This window comes from Actinia tenebrosa, unplaced genomic scaffold, assembly GCF_029948245.1.
Source record: "Actinia tenebrosa isolate PJP-AT-01 unplaced genomic scaffold, QUT_ActTen_1.0 utg344__unscaffolded, whole genome shotgun sequence".
NCBI classification, from domain to species: Eukaryota; Metazoa; Cnidaria; class Anthozoa; order Actiniaria; family Actiniidae; genus Actinia; species Actinia tenebrosa.
Genome location: NW_028292606.1, coordinates 1,086,652 through 1,111,378, shown reverse-complemented (window position 1 = coordinate 1,111,378; position 24,727 = coordinate 1,086,652). Strand labels below are relative to the sequence as shown.

At 37.6% G+C, this 24,727-nt stretch overlaps 4 protein-coding genes across 4 annotated transcripts; 1 reads left to right on the top strand and 3 right to left on the bottom strand.

The window, feature by feature from the left end:
* Window positions 1-1,774: 1,774 nt before the first annotated feature.
* LOC148904309 (uncharacterized) lies at window positions 1,775-5,401 on the bottom strand. Its single transcript, XM_089025470.1, has 2 exons — window positions 3,506-5,401; window positions 1,775-2,119 (listed from the first exon to the last, which is right to left on the bottom strand). Exon 1 carries the CDS (start codon window positions 5,122-5,124, stop codon window positions 4,201-4,203), a length of 924 nt encoding a protein of 307 aa, XP_088881596.1. The 5' UTR covers window positions 5,125-5,401; the 3' UTR covers window positions 1,775-2,119; window positions 3,506-4,200.
* A 1,405-nt stretch (window positions 5,402-6,806) lies between these two features.
* On the top strand, window positions 6,807-8,576 carry LOC148904308 (uncharacterized). Its single transcript, XM_089025469.1, has 3 exons — window positions 6,807-7,383; window positions 7,465-7,621; window positions 8,098-8,576. The coding sequence occupies exons 1-3, from the start codon at window positions 7,154-7,156 to the stop codon at window positions 8,413-8,415; spliced, it is 705 nt and encodes a 234-aa protein (XP_088881595.1). The 5' UTR covers window positions 6,807-7,153; the 3' UTR covers window positions 8,416-8,576.
* A 1,912-nt stretch (window positions 8,577-10,488) lies between these two features.
* LOC116308054 (potassium channel subfamily K member 15-like) lies at window positions 10,489-15,040 on the bottom strand. Its single transcript, XM_031718410.2, has 3 exons — window positions 14,973-15,040; window positions 13,895-14,400; window positions 10,489-11,760 (listed from the first exon to the last, which is right to left on the bottom strand). Exons 2-3 carry the CDS (start codon window positions 14,256-14,258, stop codon window positions 11,036-11,038), a joined length of 1,089 nt encoding a protein of 362 aa, XP_031574270.2. The 5' UTR covers window positions 14,259-14,400; window positions 14,973-15,040; the 3' UTR covers window positions 10,489-11,035.
* A 706-nt stretch (window positions 15,041-15,746) lies between these two features.
* LOC116308058 (protein TBATA-like) lies at window positions 15,747-24,727 on the bottom strand. Its single transcript, XM_089025495.1, has 6 exons — window positions 24,220-24,727; window positions 22,027-22,334; window positions 21,089-21,170; window positions 19,221-19,449; window positions 18,815-18,972; window positions 15,747-17,869 (listed from the first exon to the last, which is right to left on the bottom strand). The coding sequence occupies exons 1-6, from the start codon at window positions 24,635-24,637 to the stop codon at window positions 17,643-17,645; spliced, it is 1,422 nt and encodes a 473-aa protein (XP_088881621.1). The 5' UTR covers window positions 24,638-24,727; the 3' UTR covers window positions 15,747-17,642.

The following is a 24,727-nucleotide window of genomic DNA, read 5'->3' as shown; positions in this document are numbered from 1 at the left end:
AACGAAGTTAACACTTGTAGCATGTGCGAAAATTCCTTTAAGAATGTCTCGATCCCTTTTGGTATCCATCATCTCCAGAGACTTGTTGAAAATTCCTCCGATTTTCTGATCTATGTCATTGTTCATGGAATATTGGGAATCAATTGATAATTTTTGCAACTGTTCTATTACTACCTCGAACGTTTGGTTTCTGTTTTCCATAATGTACGATTTTCCATTAAGATAAAATTGTACAATGTTAACGTATCGTCCGAAATAAGAAAATAAGTATGACGAAGGCATGGCACGGGGTTTCTCTGAGAAGATTCCTTCACTTTCTTGTTTGGCTGCGACGTATACTTTTCCTGCCTCCTGAACCGCACTGACTGCAGAAGATTTGATAAAGTTTCCCACAGCCAGCAATCCCGATAACTCAGCTGTTCTTTTACTTCCAGTTTTAATAGACATCTCTGTAACTATATCATTAATGTTTTTTTCCAGCGTTCCTTTCGCAATACCAAATTGAAACCCGTTCCCTCCATTTCTTGAATGTTTATTCGTTTCCGCCGTTCGACTCCAATTCTTTGCAGCCAATCTACCTCGCTTTCCCAACCAGTTCTTTGTGACTGCATTCATAGCTATCTGCACGTCTTCGGGTTTGTCATGATATCTTAAATTTTCTTCTTCGTGTTTTTTATTAATTGCTATTCCTCTTCCAACATCTTTATTTGGAACATTAGTTGCAGGCCTCGCAGTCTTGTTTCCCCTCGCGCGATACCATTTTCGTGAAACTAATGGAAGAGATAGCAAAGATTTAAGATTTCCGTTTTCGTCATTGGTATTACGAAGCTCCAATTGGTTACCTCTAGTATTATATCAAGACCGTGACAAACTTTGCATTGAAACGTAAAAGAAGTCATCTTTGTCTTTGCTGTTCTCGTCACTATCAAGATTCACAAGAGGTACAGAGGCACAGGAAGGGGAGGCAAGAGAAGAATTATCTACACCATCGTCATCTTTGTCTTTGCTGTTCTCGTCACTATCAAGATTCACAGGAGGTACAGAGGCACAGGAAGGGGAGGCAAGAGAAGAATTATCTACACCATCGTCATCTTTGTCTTTGCTGTTCTCGTCACTATCAAGATTCACAGGAGGTACAGAGGCACAGGAAGGGGAGGCAAGAGAAGAATTATCTACACCATCGTCATCTTTGTCTTTGCTGTTCTCGTCACTATCAAGATTCACAGGAGGTACAGAGGCACAGGAAGGGGAGGCAAGAGAAGAATTATCTACACCATCGTCATCTTTGTCTTTGCTGTTCTCGTCACTATCAAGATTCACAAGAGGTACAGAGGCACAGGAAGGGGAGGCAAGAGAAGAATTATTTACTTTATCGTCATCTTTGTCTTTGCTGTTCTCGTCACTATCAAGATTCACATGAGGTACAGAGGCACAGGAAGGGGAGGCAAGAGAAGAATTATTTACTTCATCGTCATCTTTGTCTTTGCTGTTCTCGTCACTATCAAGATTCACAAGAGGTACAGAGGCACAGGAAGGGGAGGCAAGAGAAGAATTATCTACACCATCGTCATCTTTGTCTTTGCTGTTCTCGTCACTATCAAGATCTATATACACAGAGGCACGCGGAATTGAGCACTTTTTCATCTCTTGTTTCCTTTTTTTCTGTGGTAAAGGTTTTCTTTTTTGTTTCTTGCCAGTGCTAGAAGGTACTAGTGGTGGAAAATCAAACTCTGTAAAAATAGTATCGTTTTGAGATGGAAAAATAGGCCAGAAATGGTTCGGCTGGAATGCTGTTCCTTTATTGTTATCAAGATTGCCGTCTCTAGTAAACATTATGTGAAGTACTCCGTCGCCCCTTTTTTTACCACGAGGATTAATAAGGCCATGGAAAAGTGGTCTGATGGCTAGATTTAACTCTGGATATACGGAAAAGATTGGTATACCAACGATAGATGAAAGCGCCATCATATGTATTAAACCAGACCAATTTCTTTGTATACATGTTTGTGTTGCTTGTTGTTTTAAGCAATGAAGTCTTTTATGTCCATCCATTACGTCGACCGACAGAGACATCACAAAGAGCGATGTTGTGCTGTAGTTTGTACTTGCGTCTGTAAACCTTTGTTGGTAAAGTTATATGTTTCATGTTAAAATCGTACAAAATCCTGAGATTAATTAATTTATATATATATAACATGTAATATTAATTTTCTTTGCATAATTTAAATTTTCTAATATTCCTTTCACCAGGAGACCAAAACATAGAGCTACATATTTAAATTCGCTTAAAGAATTAAGCAGCAAAGCACTTTTTAGCCAGAAACAAAGGTTCAACGAGAAATGTTGACCAGATCTTCATATAGATCTAACCGAAGGAATTATCGCTTTTCGCGGGAATCTATTTTAGAGCACTTAGCTTCATTAAAGTAATAAATTCTTGAAACCATTTCAAATCTAATAAATATCGATTTTCGAAATTTGAAATTTGAAATTTTTTTTTTAACTGTTGGCGCCCGGAGTCACGAGTCCAAATTTCTAGTGCGAACGTAGATTTAAACGTCCATCAAATCTTTGCCAACTGACTGAAATATCAATGGCGAAGTCGGCAAGGGTAGAAACTGGACTTTTCGGTTCCCTGGAAATAGCATTACAAGTTACGAAGTTACAAAATTAGGAAGTTAAAAAATTACGAAGTTACAGACTAAATCAGTATCTGTCATATTTCTGTCAACATATCGTGATTGGCCCGGGTCGCACTAGGTTTGGTAGAATTTGGTGTCTTAATCCGACTGAATCTGTCATCGCAAGACGATTTCTAGTGCGACCGTAAGTTTGCCCGTCCACGAAAAATTTGCCAAGCGACCAAATTATCAAAGGAGCCGTCGAACATGTTCGAAGCTGGAACTTTTGGTCAAAGTTTCTCTAAACAATAGAAATCGCAGCGAGAACTGTCATCGCTTGTTAGTATGGCTGTTAGAATAAAACCAGAGAGCGATTATTATGCCCCTAAAATGTGTTCTGAAAGGATACAATCCTACCAAAACTTTAAAAAAAGATTATTTTCTATCAATTACGAGTTTATTAGTGACTGCGGGTTGATACATTTCGATTTAAGACATTCAGATATCGCATCGTGTAAAACCAAATCAATTTGTTTAAAAGTTATAGAGTCAAAACTACAAGAAGGACAACAAATAAGCACAGTTTTAGGTACGCTTTGATTACGCGCCCGTTACTACTTCTGTTGAACGTTGACATTCAAAAATCGGTATAGATCTCTAGTGCGACCCTGTTCAAAATACCAGACATTTGTTGTTTCCGGTGTCAGGGTAAAAACTTTGTGGGGACTTTGGCGTGCAAAGTTTTAAATTTGGCTTCGCTTGTCATATATTTACAGAAAACCAGAAGCCTTTATATGTCTGATCAACTAGAGTGGAATATTTATTATTTCTGTCATTTAATATGAATATCTGCTTTTTCGGCATGTACTGTTGTCTTTGCTTACCTTGGATGATTTGCGTAGAAGTCGGCATTTAAGAATAACTCTGCAGCGGTCAGGAGACGAAGCACAGCATTTAAATTTTCTTCTCCACATAGTAGTAAAGAAACAGAATTAAAGAGACAGTTTCCGTTGCCAGTCGACTTGATTGGTGTGGAATCGGGGGGAATATCTCTTGGCATTATGCACCTAGATAATTCATCAATTTTCCACGTGCTGTCCCATGTGCTTGTCTGATCACTCTTCGGGAGATATTTTTCATATACCTCTACAAGGTAAAGAGCAACATCTCTATTTCCAGCTTCAATTGCTCGCTTCAAAGTAAACAAATCTGCGCTGACGGTTTTTTCACTTGGAATATTCATTTTTAAATTGAGTAACTCCGTAATCCGATGCAAGCACTCACTTCTACTACTACCGAAGTAATAAGTGATAAATACAAAACAATGCCGACTTTTATCTATGTGCGACGATTCGCCTTACCGTGATAATTGTGCAAATCATTTACTGAGTCGGTCATTGTGCAAACCCCGATTTGGCAGCTGTACATTAAGAAATTTTGGCCGTATAATAAAAGAAATCAAATAGTATGTGCCCAAAAAATGATGTTTATTCCTATGATAGAATCATTCCATAAATGCGAGAAAATAGAAACTTTCAAGAAAAACTAATTACAATTTCTTAACTATTTACATAAGATCTTATAAAACATCAATATCATGTTCTTCTTTGATATTTTTTGCCAGCCCCTCAGTTTCATCAAGCGTGAGCTCTTCTATTTTTCCGTCATTTGTCCCCGCGTCTTCATATTTAGCTTTGCCTTGGCCTACCCAATTTAAGCTTTTCACTAGATCAGCCTGAGCAAGTTTCAGCTTAGAAAATAAGTCATGAAGTACGTTTTCTTCAGCTTCAATGATTTCCTTATTTTCTACAGTGACTTGGTTTAGCTCTACAATTCTTTGATATGAAGCATTTCGATCAAAATCTGCCTTCGAAAGTTTTTCAATATTTTTCAGTAGGTTTCGTTTCCTCTGCTCGCCTATTTCATCATTTATTAAGTGTTTATCAGCTTCTACTTTTAGTAGTTCTGTGTATCTTAGAGTCCATTCAGTGTCAATTATTCCATGTTGCTCCTGAATGGACCACGAACCATAAATGGGATGCCTGCTAATCTTTTTTCCAAAATCGTTCCAAAATTCCCTTCTTTGCCGCTCAAACCAGGTGATGCTTGGCGTATCAATCTCTATCTTGCTGTAGGTCTTCATTCGCTTCCGTGGATCCAAATTGGATTCGGAAGGATCAAAACATCTTTTTTGAGGTGGAGCAGAACAATTACCCGATGTTGAAGGTCTTTCAGTAAATCGCATGTGAACTTGGGACGCTGGTGGCTGGGAATTTTCAATATTGGTCATCACTTGTCGCAGCCGCAGCATGCTCTCTTGTTTCGTGGACAACGATACCATTCTATGGGTGAACTTGAAGATTGCCTTCATGCGCGGTTTTTCTTTAGAAATTAATTCTCTTAATTTCTCAAGCGTCATATCTAGAGCGATGCTCGGAAACTCTATAACTAAATCTTGGTTTTCGTCGATCACATGCACTGTTGCATACATTTTCTGTGTCATACTAACGGTATAAAAATTATAAATGAATATTGGGTCAAGAGAGGGTGTTAATAAATACTGGAGAAGAAACCGGAAATCACAGCTTGCATAAGATTTCACGGAACACACAGACTTTTCTGTGTTAATCCTTATAGATTACAAAATACCGGAAATAGAGCTTTGTCGGACCCCTCTGACAGAAATATGATTAAAAGTTGCTTTCGATCTTTATATGCATAATTACTTTGACAATGAATCCGAAATTGAGCTCGCGGTAAATTATTAGCCTTCCCGCCAACTTCCCGCTATTTAAGCGTTATTTACACGAAGGAAAAAGGTCTTAATCTTAAAATGTCTAAATCAGCCCGTAATAAATAGAGCTTTTGTTAAGGGTCATGATGATGTATGGTTTGTATTTTTGAACTCGTTGGGGTCTATTGCATAGCAACAACGTCGATGTATCGAAAGCATTTTATAAAGTGCGATGCTTAAACCAAAACAAGCGACAACAACATGCCTATGATCGCTTCCGAGAAGGACTCGGGCAGGAAAATCACATGAAGTCATGACGTCAGCGTATTCGAAACGTTCCGGTTACGAAATGTTAAGTTCCGTTTTTGGTGGAAAATTGTTCCGGATTCATCCGGACTAGTGTGGACGGAATGCCTAACCGGATAAATAAAGTTGCGGATTCAAATTTATCCGGCATAGTGTGGACGGGGCTCAGTGACCAGCAAAAACAGAACCAGCAATTAAAAAAATTATTCTTCATTTTTTCTTACATTTCGTTTCTTAGAAATTATACCAAAAATGTTCATAGCACCATAATTTTTTCTTCTGGGATTGATCCTAAAAATAGTCATGGAATTGAATTATGCTATATAAAAGATTACTAAAATTCGTAATTTCAAATCAAAGTAAACAAAGGAATGAACAATAACAAAGATATCATTTAAACCAAGTATTTAGCTTGATTTTTTAATGTTTTTTCTTAAAGCGTCTTGGGCTTTTCTTAGGGTACTTCGAGCTATATCGAAATTCGATTGGAGTCCTCTTAGTTCAATCATCTGTTGCTCGGTCTTGGCAGACTCAGTCTTCATTAGCTCCTTTATCTTGTCACTTAGAGTTTCACACTCTCTCTTAGCTAATTGAACTCTTTCTTTATTTTTTTCTAATGTTCCTTTCTTCATACTCGTGGATGCCATACGGACACCACTGCTTTCTCCTAAAAGGATTTCAGTTTTCTTTAATCGCCAAGCATTGTGTATTTCCTCATGAATTTGAGTTTTTTTCAAATTAGACTTGGCAAGAATTTTGGCCTTTGCATTCCAGAAGATTCGCCTTTCTTTTTCTTTGCCACGTGCATCTTCAATCTCCTTTTCCTTGTATATTTTGATCCCTTTAAGTAGCCATGCTTCGGGTGATTTAAGGCCCATTACAGTAGCCTGCTCAGGGATAGGTTCCTTGTTTGGTTCTTTTTCACAGACTTGCTTCACAGAAGAGGTTGATGTGGGTGGGCACACTGATTCACCAAGGTCGAAGACGGTTTGTTCTTTCTTTTCCGGAGGATATGTAGGATCTCTTTTTTCCTCAACAAAACGCATGTAGTGGCCTACTCCCTCAGTGTATGAGACCGCTTTAACTGCGACGCGTGCCTCTTGTCGTAGGGAAATATGAACGCCAGATGAAGGAAAAAGGAATCGAAAATCGTGGGGCAGCAAATCCGGAACTTCTTCCATTATTCTAGTTCTCAAATCCGAAAGAAAACATCCTGGATTAACTTCAAAAAGAGAACTGGAAGGCACATCGTTTTCATCATTTATCAAAGTCAAAACATCCATGATTACTCGGTGATGAGTATAGTTTAAACTTGCGCTTTTATGCTTCCCTACGGATGAAATCCAATTAGCGAAAACAGCCCACCCATTATACTCGGCGTATTAGTCATATCCGCAGGAAATAGGGAGGATCAAACCAATCAGTGTTAGCCATACACATCCCACTACGAGCGTGCATCAACGAATATTAATATATAAGGCAAATCTAAAATATGTCCGCTCTTTTTGTTGGTGTGAACAGCGTTTTAAAAGGGTTTCATGCCACTCAAGCTGTGCTTGAAGTGGGCAAAGAATATATTCTGACGAAAATGAATTCCGTGCATGATGAGAATGCATTTTTTGTTTTAAGTAAGGATGGGACTATCCAAGCATCTATGCCAAGAGAGCTGGCGAGACTTATTGCTCCATTTAAAGTTCGGGGGCAAGTGTTGTGCATCGTGTGGTAAGTAAAAATTCATATTAAGAATTAACAAAATAAAAATAAAAATGCAAAAGCTCGACGATTTTTTTTTACTATTTTCAGTTCCCCCACAGCCGGCCTCAGAGAATCAAACAAAGGTTTATTTGAAGTGGGAGGTGGCATTGTCATGCCTTGCATTTACTGCATACAATGCAAAAGCGAAAACGTTGCCCGGACTCTTGCAGGAATTATCCCGAATAGTCATCTGCGCAAACTAAAGGTTAGTAAGAATCAATTGTCCGAGGTTGGCAAACATTCACGTCTTCATTACGACAAGTAATTATATACTTATCAATCATATGCGACTTTATAAGACCCAAAGTGACAGTGTCATTTCAGTCTATTATGTTGTCACGTTTGGGAACCTGATTCAAAATTTTGTAAATACTATTGACCCAAGACTCGGTACCCACAACAAACTCTTTTTGGACCATGTAAAGCATTCGGCTTGCCATTGCTACTTTTAATACGAAATGATTGAATTTGAACTGATTTTGAAAATATGTTTATGAAGTTTGTTTGTCGCTAGATAACTATGAAAACTATTTTACCTTGGTTGTTTTTTTCAAGCCAATTTTTTATCCGTCTATTCGGAAGTGTTTTCAAATGCCGTTGTTGCTGCCGTTGTACGTGTTGAAGTATCATCTAAATATTACTAAAAAAAGTAAATTTATACGCGTCTTTTTATAAATTCAGGAACAAAACGATACTATAAAGGATCAAGAAATAAATGTCGGTAGCAGAAGCTCCTGTAGTGCACAGGATTCGGAAGACTGCAAGGACAATGAAAACCACGATGACAGTGAAGAAAGTGATAGCTATCGATATCAGGAGCAAGACGACCCTGGACAAGAAACGTTCTATGCAGAATACCAACAAGCCCAAGAACCAATTGACTTTGACGAGGAAGACAACTACGATTACGATCTGGTTCCATCTTCAGTATCCCCGCCAGGCATAACAGATGATTGGGATGTTTATTTTCAAGGATTACCCCAACTGAACCAGCTGTAATATGTGTACTCGGTTTTAAATTATGAAATGTGAAAAGACATGAACAAATTCGAACTTACATGTAATAAATCAATACTGTTAGTTTTTACTATGTTTGTGTCTTAGAATTTACCTCATAATTTTGAATTTTGCAAACTATTAAACATTGTATACTGTTTTAATACTCTTTGCAGTTGCATTTTGCCGTATGCAAGGTCTACATGTTACACTTAAAACCAAAAATTTTGAATCTAAATCAGGTATATACCCATGTGGGCCACGATCGATAATAAGATTTGCCACTTTTTCCGATATATTTGCTTTGCATTGAGTAAAAGCAGATATTTCAAAAAAATTTGAAATTTTACTGAAAACCTGACACTTTCCCATCTTCCTGTAATTCCAGTAAATTAATTAGATTATTAATTTTAGTTGATTAATTAATCTTCCCAAGGATAATTGACGATTTTAATTGACCCCTTTCATTTCTATCATTGAGTTATCCACCTTTTAACAACATTGCCAGGATTCCAATTAACCATACAATAAACCATACCTTGGAAATCCAACTTTTACAGACCACCCCTCCCTTGGATTTTCCAAAGAACTCAAGATACCCCTCCCTTGGAAATCCAACGTTTTCAGACCACCCCTCCCTTGGATTTTCCAAAGAACTCAAGATACCCCTCCCTTGGAAATCCAACTTTTACAGACCACCCCTCCCTTGGATTTTCCGAATGTCCTCAATAGGGGGTGTGCGGACTAAAAATGCAACTGCCCATTACATTGGGTGAGGGGACCTATACCAAGTCCGTACCACAGAAATACCAATTCTATATTTCACCAAGTGTACCATCGGTACCATTGGTATTACATTTGGTGAGGGGACCTATACCAAGTCCGTACCACAGAAATACCAATTCTATATTTCACCAAGTGTACCATCGGTACCATTGGTATTACATTTGGTGAGGGGACCTATACCAAGTCCGTACCACAGAAATACCAATTCTATATTTCACCAAGTGTACCATCGGTACCATCGGTATTACATTTGGTGAGGGGAAATATACAGAGTCCATTCCACAGGAAAACCAATTCTATATTTCACCAAGTGTACCATCGGTACCATCGGTATTACATTTGGTGAGGGGACCTATACCAAGTCTTTACCACAGGAATACCAATTCTATATTTCACCAAGTGTACCATCGGTACCATCGGTACCATCGGTACCATCGGTACCAGCGGTATTACATTTGGTGAGGGGACCTATACCAAGTCCGTACCACAGAAATACCAATTCTATATTTCACCAAGTGTACCATCGGTACCATCGGTACCATCGGTACCATCGGTATTACATTTGGTGAGGGGACCTATACCAAGTCCGTACCACAGGAATACCAATTCTATATTTCACCAAGTGTACCATTGGTACCATCGGTACCATCGGTATTACATTTGGTGAGGGGACCTATACCAAGTCCGTACCACAGAAATACCAATTCTATATTTCACCAAGTGTACCATCGGTACCATCGGTATTATATTTGGTGAGGGGACCTATACCAAGTCCGTACCACAGGAATACCAATTCTATATTTCACCAAGTGTACCATCGGTACCATCGGTACCATCGGTATTACATTTGGTGAGGGGACCTATACCAAGTCCGTACCACAGAAATACCAATTCTATATTTCACCAAGTGTACCATCGGTACCATTGGTATTACATTTGGTGAGGGGACCTATACCAAGTCCGTACCACAGAAATACCAATTCTATATTTCACCAAGTGTACCATCGGTACCATCGGTACCATCGGTACCATCGGTATTACATTTGGTGAGGGGACCTACGCTAAGTCCGCTACGTTTTTTTTGAAGTACTTAAACTTCAAGTACTACGTAATTCATTTATAAACGTTACGTAACAACCAAATTTGTTAATTATATGCGCATTTCTTGCATATAAATTACTTTCACCATCTGTACCGTCGGTAAAATACTTTTACCGTCCGTATCAGATCGTCTATTTTGGACAACCCTCTTGATCTACAGATATATTTTAATTTTTATTGGAAGGGCTCTCGTAATGTTTGCTGTAGCTGTAGTTCTACTTTCATAACCTCTTTCATGCATATCTATGCCAAGTATATTTTTCAAATTCTTTTTTTTTATCATTTTAAATTATTAATTTTGATATATAAACGTTTCACTTATGATTCTTTCTCTCTCTCTCTCTCTTTATCCTATTCTTACTTTTTAAGTTGCTATTGTCATAGCTTGACTACAATATTCATTGTTGTCTTTGATGGGAGACCTTTTTCTTGTCAAGTCATCGTGGGATTCTTGGAGTGCAAGCACGTGACCGAAAAATCCCTTGATATAAACAACAATGAAACCGCCGCCATCTTGGTTGATCTAACGAGAGAAGCTTAATGAGGAATGCTTTTTATAGTCAACCAACATGACGTATGACGTAACATGCACTCCAAGAATAGAGGTTCATTAACATCTTTGTGTTGTATATGACACGTCTGTTTTAAAGTCAAAGCCGGCTGGTCCACTCTGTTTCCATTCGTTCAGAGAGTACGGTAAAATGAATTTTATCCATGACTCCGCTTTGTGCTTTCTTTAAAAGCATGTTTGCATGCCTTGATCAGTACCATATTGATCACTCTCGCCATCAAAACCACCATTACTAATATGTTCATGGATATCTTCTAGTGCGGCCGAAGTGATGACAACATTTGGCGCTCTTTTGTCTTGTTGGTCAAGTGATTTTGTACTTTTGGACTTGCGCAGTTGAAACACAGATTCAAGGCTTTGTACTGTTCCCTTTCGATTCCATTGGACCTCAATGTGAGAAACTTCTTCAAACACGTTCAGAATGGACAGAATCACAGAAGAGGTAATAGACAGTCCGATGATCATGTAGATCAGCATCAACGATGACACAAAGATACGCTTGCCATTGTCACCCAATCGATTTAACTTCGTAGCCGAATCGACTCTCGGGAAAAGGTCTCCAAACCCGATGGTACTCAGAGCAATGAAGTTGAAATAAACTCCGTCAAAGAAGGTCCAGCCATCGAATATGGTATCTAGGGCTCCACCAATCAAAATGAAGGTAACCATTAATGAGAAGGAGACAGTAGCACATTTAACTTTACGATATTTCGGATTCTTGTCCATTCGCCTCCATTTTCTTTCCGACTTACTGATGACCTCGGTGATAAGCTTGGAGATTCTTCCCCCCACATTCCTGAGGACAAGCAGGTTGAGGGGAATCCCAAGAAGACCGCAGACGATACAGAAGAACCGACCACCAAGCGTTACTGGTACGGTATGACCAAAACCTTGGAGAAAAACAAAACTCATATCAGTCAATCAACTCAACAACTGAAAACTTCAAAAGACTGGTTTTTACTGTCGTTCTTCTAAGTCTAACCGTGAACAGTAGAGTTCATTTTATTTTATGTTTTTTTAGTGTAAATATACTTTTGTTATTATTTTTCTTTCATCATTTCATACCCTTGAATAGCTTCTATAGACTTTCAATACATATAGCTCGAATTCTACTGTTTTCGATTCGTTATCAGTTTGGTTGACAAACTCGAGTATTCACGGTTAGAATATAACGACATTTAGGACTTTAGCGATGTAATGAAAAAACGCAGTACGTAATATTATTATATGACCGTGAATCTTAGAGCCTAGACACTAGCAAATCGAGCAATCTGATTGGATAGATCGCATCGCGGACTGGTCTAGATTCTCCGGTATTAACCGGTCCGATCGCATATTAATCTTACGGCGAAAACATTTTGTCCTTTTCAATGAAAAGTGGTCATATAATAAGATCTAAATATAGGCAAGTCCATAGTTAATGGAGTGGAATGGTTTGGAAGCTCCATAGAACAAAGCTATTGTTTTGTTTTTGAAGTTGAATCGTACCATCACGTGTTACTGACGGTGGACAATGAACCAAAGCAAGTATGGCTGAAAATGCTCATTTCCTTATTATTTTCACGTATGAACACTTTGAAAGTAAAAACTTTCATTCCATGACCAAAAACCATGCGAATAAATATTGCCGTGCAGATACAGTTAAGTTACTAGATGATAAATAAGAAAGCATTAAAAAAGGCAATTTCCTTTCCAATAAACAATTAATATTAATCATATAGGATTAATTAACAAATAATACACATTTTAGAACGATTTTTAAGGGTAAAAAACTTATATTCCCTAATACTGTGAACAAATGGAGCAACGTTTCCTTCTCTGTGCAGGGTCAACGTCATATAACAATGGATAAAGACGAACAAAAACATAGAACAATAGGTTTCCAAACCATTCCGGTCCATTAACTGTGGCAATTCTAAACAAAAATATCCCCATCACATTCTTCTTATCTATTTGGTGCTAGAACTGATTGGATCCAGTGTGAAATTAATAATTCATGCGGACGCCCAATATCTCTGAATATCTTCATTTCTGCAGCTTGCATCGACCTCAAAGCTGGCAGGAATGAAGGCAATGTGGTGTTTTCTTCAAATATGAACATTTCAAAACTGATTTGAAATATGGAATTTGATGACGTCACGTTTCGGTATTTTTCAATCCGGCAGTAGTTTCCTGCCTTTACAAGCTAGCTAGTGTTACTGTTCGTTTCCCAGCGAGGCCGGAAATTAATTTTTCCGAATTTAATTCCAAGGGCTTTCGCCCGGAATAACCTCGTTCCCAAGCACTATAACTTATCTATATTTCTATATCTACTAGTGTTACTATGGAAACTGTTTTGATGATCCATTCATTAACGAATAAAGACATATATTTTCTTGAGTGAGCGTCAATTGTTTAAAATAACTTAGTGATAGGTCAGCTTAAATCAAATCAAAATAGAATGTTTGCAGAGGGATATGAAATTCAATTTTCAATTTTGAAGTAGTTTTGCCAGTATTCATTAAAAATGTCTTTAGAAAACAATCATTAAATAAAAATGATAGTAAAAAGGAAAAAAAACAACACAAATCTTCCTCCAAGCTTTCAAGTCTTTGGCTTATCTCAAATAATATTTTGAAAAATCACAAAATTTTGCTCATATTTTCTTTGCTTGGAGCTCAAAAGAAATTTTGTAGCCTTTGCATTTTAAGGTTCTAAATGTTTTACATTTTCTTTCACGTTAAACAAATTTTTCAAAGCTTAGAACGTTATAGCATGAAGCTGATGAAACAATTTGACATTTCGCTGATAATTTTCAAGTTTGTGTGGAGTTCAAAAAGTTGTTGTGGTGAAGCTTTGGGTTTTAAGGTTCTGAAATCTTTTACTTTTTTCATTTACGTATAACAAAACTAAAAGCTTCAGAACGTTATAGCTGACATTAAGCTGACAAAATTTTTGAGATACATGAAAAACAATCTTTTACACGTTATATAAGATATTCTTTTCGATCGTATCAGTCTTATGATTGCTGAGACTTATTCTTACCCATAGTAGTAATGACTGTAATAACGAACCAGAACGAATGATAGAATCCCCAGTCGTCTCTATACGAAGAGTAAAATTCCTTTTTCTTCATGACAGTTAAATCCACCATTATCTGATAAAACTCTTCCTCACTCATATTGTATTTTTCGACATAGAGGTTTTTTCGCTTCTGATATTCCTGATATAAAGCTTGATCATTTTCACTTTCGAGGTGGCTAAAGATGGCAGCACAGACAGACAGGAAAACTGTTAAAAATAGCAAGAGAGAAGGCAGCTTCCAAGCTTTTCGTGCACGTTGAAATCTCAGCGCCATTTCTTCTCCTGTATCAGAAAGATTACTGGCGTTTTCAAGCGAGGACTTCATTGTCTGTTGATGGATTTTTTTTTTGCTTGAATTCGTTGTATTCACTAAACTTTCCTTTTCTTTGTGATTCCGAGTTATTGGTTTTAACGCATTTGCTATGGAAGCTTCGTTGTGACGTGTGTTTTGATTGACAGCCAGTAATCTGACGAAAAATATAAGATTGCTCACACAACCAAATCATCACAACAGTGAATAGAATTATTAATCATGTGATACATTAACGCTGACTCGAAAGGATAAACTAGATATAAATGAGTTTATTTATAATGGAAGCAGATTTGAAAGGCAAATGAAATAAACAAAACAAAACAAGTGCATAAAATTCAATTTTGATGAAAGAACCGAAAAAGTCACTGAACTTTTAAAATGTTCGCAAATAAAAGAAAAAAAGCGAAAACGATCAAGACGTGCGCGCCGCAGTTTTCCAGGGAACTCGAGTGGCCATAGACATGTCGACTGGTAAACTCACTCAAGCATTCTCACATAAAGTGAGCAAATAGTACTTACTTTTTATATTTCCGTTTGCTATATATAAAAGCCGACTATTCTGACTCGTTTTAAATAACGAAAGCGTGTCCTTCAAGGGTGAAATTTACCCGTATGTATCTGCTACTCTGCTAGCGTATTTTTAGTTTTATTCCACCAACTGAAAAGATCTAAAATGTGGCATTTGTTGAGTTATCTATGAACAACTGCCAAATACAACAAACTTACCATGAATGAAACTCTTCAATAACGCACCTGCTGTTATATGACATATATCATAAACTGAAATAAGCCAGCTTCTTAATTTATTATTTTTTTGCCTTGCTTTTTGAATAGCAGAAGGCAGCAAAAATCGATTTTGTTTTTTAGTTTTATGACCATCGCCATCCCCACATTAATGCGGCGGCATAACTTTTTGTTCGTCAGAACTCATTTACGTGCAAATTTGTGACAGGTCTCTACAAATGGAGTATACATAGAAACCTGCAGCTGTTTGAAAATATTTTACTCTTGAACTTCACTTTTTGTCTCACGTTTTACGATATTAAGTGGAAATAATTGAAGCACTATGGTTAAATGATGTTCTGCTTGAAGTGCAATGTTATTGGTGAATAAAATGCATATCAAAAAACTTAAAAGTCCAAAAGCAATTTTTGTTTGCGTGGAAGATAAATTATATTTCAAGGAATAACTTATTCCTTGAAATATAATTTATCTTCCACGCAAACAAAAATTGCTTTTGGACTTTTAAGTTTTTTGATATGCATTTGACGTCAATGTGAAATTGAAAGTAGTTTTAGTTCAACAAAATTAAAAACGAGAAACATGCAATTACCTGAGGTAATTGCATGTTTCTCGTTTTTAATTTTGTTGAACTAAAACTACTTTCAATTTCACATTGACGTCAAATCTCGGTGTGAAATTCACTGTAATAAGATGCCTTAAATTAAAAAATAAATAAAATAAAAAATAAATAAAATATCAATGTTTTACGAGTCAAAGTACAGTTTAATTGGTTTTAATGTTAGATTTTAATTATCCAGACTGTACACACGAAAACAGATAACACCGATTTTAATGATTTGGCAACATGGTCACTCTCATCCAAGCAAAAAGCAATAAGCTCTCAGTTTAGTTTAAATTTTCAAATATTAAGGATGCGCATGCGCACTTAACGGTGCTAATTATTCAATATCGACCAAACGATGAGTGAAATATAGTCCAATGTTTAGAAGTTCAACACGTTCATGTTTTAACGAGCGATAGCTCCTCTATGATACGTGTTTAAATAAACTATTGTCTATTGTCAAAGTGTCATTCTAATTCAAATTAATAAAACGTCATAGCCGCCATGTTGGATGACTTGAACAAAAGATTTGGTCTTGGTGTCTTTTGATATATCAACCAACATGGCAGCCATGTCTTTTGCCCTTGTGCATGTGGCGTCATAGCCGCCATGTTGGATGACTTGAAAAAAAGATTTTGGTCTGTGTTTCTTTTGTCATTTCAACCATCATGGCGGCCATGTCTTTTGCCCTTGTGCATGTGACGTCATAGCCGCCATGTTGGATGACTTGAAAAAAAGATTTTGTTCTGTGTTTCTTTTGTCATTTCAACCATCATGGCGGCCATGTTTTTTTCGCCATTTTGGTTTACTTGAACAAAAGATTTGTTCTTGGTAATTCTTTATCCTGTGAACTAGTCATTTTATTTTCATGGGAAGTCGGGGAGGTATGAATTCCCATGATCCACTGCTCTCCTTCCCAAAATATGGTCCACATATCATCACCCTCATACGACGGCTAGTAGCTTTATATACAAGGTAAACCATATGCCCTCATTATTGCATACAACTTTGTGTTAGTAATGTAAAAAAGGTCATACATTGACTTGAATCTTTCAAAGATGATTATTCCATGTCCTTCTGACTTTTAGTATAAGATGACTATGAATTCAATATTGGTAAACAAATGCCAATTATTCACGCAAAACTCGAAGCTTGAGTACCGACAAAGAAAAAAAAGTTGAAAATTCAAGCACAGGTAACGGCGATCAGTTTTCGCGCATGACTGTGAAAAATCAGCGCCGTAAGCGTGCCGTGATATTATATACAATTTTAATTGGCCGATTTCTTCCCTCACGCAATGTGATAAGTCGGACAGTGCCGTGACCTGAGCGTGACCATGTCCGCGCTGTGTTTATGCCATGGAGTGTAAATTCTCGAGGGTTTTGATCTATCTGGCGTATCCCTTGCCGTGTCATGACCGTGTTCGTGTAGTGAGCTTTTCACAGTCATACGAAAACGTCTCTAATCACCGTTGATAATGCATCCTAATGAATTAACCTCATTCAAACAAGGAAGTAACAGACCTCTTTACCTTGGGCGCTTCATTCCCTTGATAATAAGATTCTTTGTTTGAGTTGTACCCATATTCATGTGTCTTCTCATGTTCAACCGGTTAAACAAAGAAATTATATTCAAGGGAATGACAGGAGGCCTGAGATGGGAAAACATTATGTTCAAGGTAAAAACGTCTATTCCAATTCTTGGTTTTCACGTGACGTCTTCAAAAAAACTAAAATCCAAAGTATTCACCGCACAAAACTGTTTGTCGAATATTTTGTTTATAGCATTAGAAGAAAACTCCTATCAAAATAATTTTGTATTATCGATGTTTGGTTTTAGATTTATTGCGAGTTCAATTCTGTCACGCAATTCTGTCACGCAATTCCGTCACGCATTTTCAAAGGATTAGAAATAGGAAATTCTTAAATGTTGTAAAGCTAAGTGAGGTAAGGATGTTTCAATTCGTTATTAATAGCGTGTGCCAAGATAACGGCCATCGTTGCAGTGCAGTGGGTGCTCATTAGTATCAACGGTTATTCATTCACTCAATCTTAATTTTGTTGTGGTTTATAGGACAGAATACTTTTGATAACAGATTGTTGGCTTTTGATTGACTGATGGCTGGGAGGTCTTTGTGCAACTTGGTTGAGTGCTTCAGCAGGAGGGATGTACAGACTTTGTTGTGTGTGAGGACGTGAGACCGGTCGACCGTTGCTCAGACGGCTTTGGTGTGCAAACACACGAGGTGAAGATCTTGACTGGAGGCGACTACGGATCTCTAATTAAACGAAATATAGAATATCAGTCAAATCCAATTACTATGAACTACTACTAGGCTATAAGTTATGTCCTAGTACTAGCGAAAAGTGCCAGCTTTGAAAACCAAAACATTAAATTTATAAACTTTAATTCAAAACTTCCTTGCATCTATATATTTAACCGACTAGTCACTAAAACATTAGTCTGGCCTCTCGCCCTCATGGCCGACGAGTCAATAGCCCATGCATTTGGGCTCATAAACTAATTGCTAATTAGAACGCATGCACTTGTAGAAAAACCACCTTGTGAATCAAGGCCAATGATCGTACCTAGAGCCCTCGTTCTTCGCCGCAGGTCAGAAAAAACGCAGGCTCTGGGTACGAGATTGAATTAAGGCAATCTCGTGCCTAGAGCCTTTATTTCTTACTGCGCATGCTTCACGAAATAAACTGTATTTATATATATATATAATTATTTATTTCGTCAAGCATGCGCAGTAAGAAATAAAGGCTCTGGTTAAGAGATTGAAATTAAGGGTGACGTAGAGGTAACACACTCGCATCACGCCCTTGGGATCTCAGGTTCGATTCCTGGACTCGGGATCCAATATGAGTAGAGTTTGTTCGGGTCTATCCCTGGATTTAAACGGTTTTTTTCTTCGGGTTCTGCAGTTTTCTTAACTCCGCAAATCTAACAAGCTAAATTTCAATTCTATCTGTGAGTCAGCCGTGTAAGATCAGCCAAGAGGTTATTTCGGGGTTAGATCTGTGAGTTAGCCTTGCCCTGTTTTTGATCAGCCAAGAGGTTGTTTTAGGGTTTGTTGCGTGAGTTAGCCATGCCCTGACTTTGATTAGCCCAGAGGTTGTTTCAGGGTTCGATCTCTGAGTAAGCCTTGCCTTGACTTAAATCCGCCCATAGAGTTTGTTTTAAAACTTCTGTAAACTGGAATAAAATGAAAACCCACCTTCAATCTCTGCCTCTGCTGTTCCAGGCCTTGGTCTTGCTTGTTCGGCTACGAGTGCATTTTTCTTTTCAGTTGCAATAAACGGTGAACTTGGTTTGTTCCCAGGAGCTGTCCATTTGTACTGAGTGTAGCCCTGCTGAGAGCCAGATCTAGGACTCCTACAATACAACATTCAAACGTTAGGAACCATAATTAAGAATAGGTTTTTAAACAAAAGACAACAAAGTCGCGGGAATGCTGTGGTGATTGTTGTGCAGAAAACCAAGAGCCCTAATCACGTGATGGCAGCCATGACAGGAGGCAGGAACGATTGACTCTAGTCTAATCTGGTTTACGCGGGAAAGAATTTAGTTTCCCAAGGGAAAAGACTCATGCGATACTGCAAAGCCTTTTACTATCAACTTACTTTGGTTTTTCAGCGTCTTCCTCTGCCATTTCTTTCAATTTCTCTTCTTCCTCTTTCTCTATTTGCTTTTCATTGTTGTACTTCTTGATGGCATCAAGGTCAAGGCTTGCTTCTTGCTGCAGCAGCTGATCTTCATATGGTGGTGAACGAACCACTGTGTTATATCCTTCCCTGAACTCGCGGTCAGATGTAGTAACAGCTCGCACCATATCAAGAACAAGTTCCTTTTCTACAAAGAAGACGTACGAAAACAACTTGTTAAGACCCGCAGAAGGGGAGGGGCTCAATTGCGCCACAGGCAAAACACTGTAAAAATTTAGCATCTTTTAAAGGCCCTGTTACACGTTGAAAATTTTAGCTGAAACTTGCTTGCAACGGCGTTGCGAGACAAGTTTCACGGGGGTGTTACACGGAGCAATTTCGTTCTGAAACTTGTTCCCGACACAAGTTTCAGTTGCACGAGTAGAAAGCTGTTTTACTTTTCGTGAAACTTTCTCGTGACGAAAGTTTCACAAAGCCAAAATTGCGCCGTGTAACACCCCGTGAAACTTGTCTCGCAGCGCCGTTACAAGTAAGTTTCTAGTTTCAGCTAAAATTTTCAAAGTGTAACAGGGCCTTAAAAAAGAACATTTCGCTTTTTCTTGGACTGAAATGCAACACAGGGATCCCACCAGTGGTAAATTGTGATGTAAAACTGCTGAACCCTTACAGTGCATGCAAAGGTGGAGAGATTCAAAACTTTCCGACTTAATTTGACTTGACTTCTTCATAGGAAAGAATGAACGATTTAAGGTAAAGATTTATATCAAATGATATGTGAGTAGAGTTGCTATTGGTTCTCTTCTTTAGATCTGCTTCGAGGGTTTTACTCCGGATTTTCCGGTTTTTCTCCCTTCACATGGGATGAATAGCTGTTCTGTGGGAGCTGTGCATGTGCAGCTTCTAAAATCCATTTTTTTTTTAATATCCCTTTTTCGCTAACATAGCATCATGAATATTTTATAACTTACAACAACTAGTTTTAATTCCAAACACTTGGGAATTTGCCTTCAGTCTAACAAATAGTTTCTAATGTTAAGTTCTGAGATAGTAATTTATATTGGATTGGATTGGCAGAAGCCAAAAATCCAAACATCTTTGACTGCTTTGGTTGAGTGATAATTTAATACAAAGACCTATAAAACTTGAATTTTATCTTTAAAGGTTTACTAAAGAATACTGACAGTTTTACATAATAATTGATCGAGAACAACATATCAGTTGATTTATAAAAGTATTATACACTTATTTCAATAAAGTTAGAAAAAGCCTGAAAAGCTACAAAGCTGAGACCAACAAGGATTATGGGTAGTTACATTTTACATGTTTCAACCGCTTTAATAACTGTTGATGGATTTTAGATCTTTTACCAGTTACAGTCTCACCTCTTCTGAGGATCCTCAAGCTGCAAATTGTATCAAAAGCTTTACTTGTTTGATATTAAAAGTTTCCCATGATCCTCAGTGATCTCAGCTTTCTAGGTTTTTTGATGACTAACTTTATTGAAATAAATGTATACAGCTATTTCAAAAAAGGTTGATTACTGAATACTGCATACTGAATAATGCATTCAAGGACCAAAGGGACAGGTCTTAATTGGATAGGTCTTGTTGATATGGGATTAATTAGGCAGCTATAAATTAATAGGTAATGGGATTTCATGCTCCCCGATCAAGAAATAATTAGACTACGGCCTCATCCAATTTTGTCAGTCCTCGGAATTTTCCTCGTCCAATTATTTCTTATTTGGACAGCATGGAGTCCTATTACATATACTAACCCTACTTTAGATAATGTCACTATGACCCACAATAAAAAATATTTGTTACCTCTATCAGGTGCTGTAACCAACCAGGACTGAATGGCTTGAACAGAATCTGTCTGTAAAATACTCCCCAAAAGTTCCATCATCTGTAGGTAATACATCATTTGGAATTGACTCAATCATTATTTTGACTTTTAAATTTCAAGTTAAGAAATAAAAATAAACATATTAGTACCAAATGAAGCAGTTTACTCGCAGGGCAGCAAGGTTTAGTGATGTACCAGCACTTTAACCAGCACTGCACCCATCCCTCCCTACCAAGTGTATTTTTGTGTTTTAAGTGTATCTTTTGACCACATTAAATAAAATTATTGTATTGTGTTGTATTGTACCAATTACCCCCAAATCACCACCCTACAGCCACCATAAAAGATTACATATCTAGCTTCCTAACCCTCAGCTCCAGAGGATCAACCTACTTCTGTGCATGTGATTCTTCAATGCATCTTGCTCAATCAGCACTGGAATGAGAGCTTGAGCCCCTTTCCCTACTCCCCTCCCCTCCCCTCCTAGGACCCAAGGTACCTATTTCCCTTATCATATTGGTAGTTTAACCAAATATATATGACAAACCCATTTTTGCTTGCTAAGTACTTATCAGTATATCACTAAAAGTAAAATTTCCAAAAAAAAAAAAAAAAAAAATCCCAAAAAAAACATTGCAGTGGGTCAGAGATCTAAAATGTGTAATCTGAGACTGACAGAAATTTTGTACTTTTAAGTCTCCTTGCTGAAATACGAAAAATCACATTTCTAACTCAAAAGGTCATGCTTCATATTCCAACCTAAAAGGGAACTACATATGTTGTTTGGCTGTGCATATGTAATTTTTATAATTTTCGATTGGAGTGTGCTATTAAGTCTTAGATTTCAGATCTCCAACAGACATAGTTGTTTGAAATAGGTGTATATGATACTTTCTATGCAGTCTGATTTACTTACATATCCTTCATTGTCAGGGAACATGGAGATGTGTTCAAGTGGACGATTTTCAATGTTGCCTTGAAGAGTTGGAGGAGGTCTCTCACTCTGCCTGGACATCTGTCTTGATTGTAGTATCCGCTCACCTCCCCTTGATGGTGGTGGGTTCTCACCATTCCTGGAGGGAGGAGGCCTTTCCCCTTGACGGGACCCTTGCCTGGATCCAGGTACTTGGTACGCATTAGTGATGGTGTAGGGATTCTTCGTCTTGAAGCCAGCAGCTTCAGTCAGTTTGCGCAGCTCGTCTCTCCAAGTGTGAGTAATTGGAACTGTAGAGCATATGGTACACTGTATATTTATATATTTTTAACATGCAACCCCAGATGTCTGGGTTTTGGGTTTCCATCAATTAACTAAATTACTAAGACCATAAAAACAATTAATAATAATAATAATTTAATATGTATGATACAGTATGCAAGGGAAGCACAGGTGGCATAGCGGTGAGTCCGCTCTCCTCTCATCAATGGGACCTGGGTTTGAGTCCTGCCGTGCTCGGTGTCATACTGTAAGTGAGCAGAGTTGTTTGTTGGATCTCTCATAATAGTCCCTTCCACAGTTCGCTGTGCCATCTTGAAAGGTAGCCATGCCTTTGCATCAAAGCGAGACAAACAGTGACCTTGCAATAGCCCACTTCCGAGATATGCTTCGCTTGTCACACACAAAGGTTTCAGTATGAGGCTATGTGCTAAATGCTCAGTCATTCGTGACAGGCGGTAAGAATTAATTTAATTTAGCACGCAGCCTCATACTGAAACCTTTGTGCGTGACAAGCAAAGCATATCTCGGAAGTGGGCTATTATAAAGACCTTTCTTAACACCTTGGACAATTAGTCCCATGTCTCTATGATTGCGAGCCCACCGTTCGTTTCGCTTCAATGAAAAGGCACAGCTACCTTTCAAGATTGCACAGGGAACCGAGAAGGAAACTATTCTTGGTTTGATACTAATTGAAAATAATAATCCATATCACTAACATGTTAATTACTTTTAAAAATAGTAAAATTTCTAAGTATGAATCTATAATTTCTGGTTTTCAATTATTTTCAAGAGGATGAAGTAACAAAAACAAGGCAGCCATGTTGGATGATATAACAAAAGAGACTAAATGACTAGGCTCCTGTTTAATTTACCCAATATGACAGCTGTGAAAAATATCAATACTGGCTAAAATTATCAGGCAGTGTATAACTAATATACAGCTGCCATTGTATCGTTCTGTTACTTAGAAACCATTTCATGTAAAATCATGCAGGTCCCATACCACTACAAATGGACAGCAGGGGAAAGGGTTGCTAGGTTAATACCTGTGAGTGATGCATATTCCGAATTATTTCTATAAATAAGCGTTTAATATTTAATGCTTTTCAAAAACCCATAACATGAATATTAACCAATTTTAAGGTAAATTGAAAAGAGTGTGGCTCCGTTTCACATGTAAATTTTTTAATCAGTATCTGCTTAAGCCAATCTCACTTAATTAAGACAATTAAGATAATGTCGATTTTTTTTAATGATATGAAAAATACGTTAAATTTTTCTCGATCGTGAATGTCGAAGTACTTGGAAGTTTTTTTTTAGGAAATGAACTGCAATAGACAGGAAACTGAAGTCTTAAATTACAACAACAAATGACAATACATCGAAGGGCACGCACATGTCCCGACGCTGGCACTGAAAAGGTTGTAATCGAATGTTGATAACTTCTACCTAGCTTCCAAGGCCAATATACTTTCACTTAACACAGCCAAGGAGTATAAGTCAATAAAAAGTCAATATACACATTTAGAGCTTAAGCTATGATAACAGAATTTACTGTAATCTTGTTATTTCTACTTTGCGAAGAGTTTTCGTTTATTGATAACAAAGAATCAAACATTAGCATAGCAACAACAACGTTCCTAAAAAACTTGGGATAATAATTGCAAAAAAAGATGCTTTTATTTCGTAAAACTGGTCGATATGAAGAGTTAGGGTCTATGAGTACATAAGCCTGCCAAAAAGTTTTTGTTTACTGAAGTAGATTTAATATATTTGATAGAATTCCGTGGCATTAGCACTCCAAACAATTAGGATAGTAACTAAGACTACTAATAAGCGAATTGACTTTTAATTTGAACGGATATAAACACGACATTGGCTTTTTTTACTAACCTAAACCAATTGAAGGAATTGCTTTCTCTCGTACAACAACATAGTTCTGTGCGTTGATAGGCATTCGAAGCCCTTTGAGTGGACGCTGTCTCATTTGGTCTATCGTTGGCGTGGAGACTAAAAATCGACTGGAATCGTCTTCTGCGCCCATCGAGTCGATCACCGTACAAACTGGAACATCTAGCAAACCTTTTAGATGCCTGACTCTTTGAGGATGAGGATTATGCCTGGCAAAGAACGGGTTTTTGCTGGCACGGCTTGGGAAACTTGCTCGGCTAGACGGCCTAGGGTCTTCTTTAGTAGGCCATGCATATCTACTTGTGTTTGGCAGCGAGTCGTGGAATGACTCTTGAATTGTGCCTCTTACGATTAATGGCTTGTTTCCTGACGGTATAAATGTAGTAGGCATTGTATCCATTCAACAACACCCTCAAGAAGTCAAGGTTTTTTTTTCTCTGTCTATGAAGATAATGTGACCGATCCTAACCTTTAGAAGTTGCTCCAAGTT

What these genes read in the sequence shown, in the direction of transcription:
- LOC148904309 (XM_089025470.1), bottom strand. Translation starts at nt 5,124, where the DNA reads ATGACACAGAAAATGTATGCAACAGTGCATGTGATCGACGAAAACCAA.
- LOC148904308 (XM_089025469.1), top strand. Translation starts at nt 7,154, where the DNA reads ATGTCCGCTCTTTTTGTTGGTGTGAACAGCGTTTTAAAAGGGTTTCAT. An exon ending in CAAGTGTTGTGCATCGTGTG is followed by an intron (nt 7,384 to 7,464) that starts GTAAGTAAAAAT and finishes TACTATTTTCAG; the next exon opens with TTCCCCCACAGCCGGCCTCA. An exon ending in GTCATCTGCGCAAACTAAAG is followed by an intron (nt 7,622 to 8,097) that starts GTTAGTAAGAAT and finishes TTATAAATTCAG; the next exon opens with GAACAAAACGATACTATAAA.
- LOC116308054 (XM_031718410.2), bottom strand. Translation starts at nt 14,258, where the DNA reads ATGAAGTCCTCGCTTGAAAACGCCAGTAATCTTTCTGATACAGGAGAA. An exon ending in TACAGTCATTACTACTATGG is followed by an intron (nt 11,761 to 13,894) that starts GTAAGAATAAGT and finishes TTTTTCTCCAAG; the next exon opens with GTTTTGGTCATACCGTACCA.
- LOC116308058 (XM_089025495.1), bottom strand. Translation starts at nt 24,637, where the DNA reads ATGGATACAATGCCTACTACATTTATACCGTCAGGAAACAAGCCATTA. An exon ending in AATTCCTTCAATTGGTTTAG is followed by an intron (nt 22,335 to 24,219) that starts GTTAGTAAAAAA and finishes TATGCTCTACAG; the next exon opens with TTCCAATTACTCACACTTGG. An exon ending in GGTTACAGCACCTGATAGAG is followed by an intron (nt 19,450 to 21,088) that starts GTAACAAATATT and finishes TCTTCTTTGTAG; the next exon opens with AAAAGGAACTTGTTCTTGAT.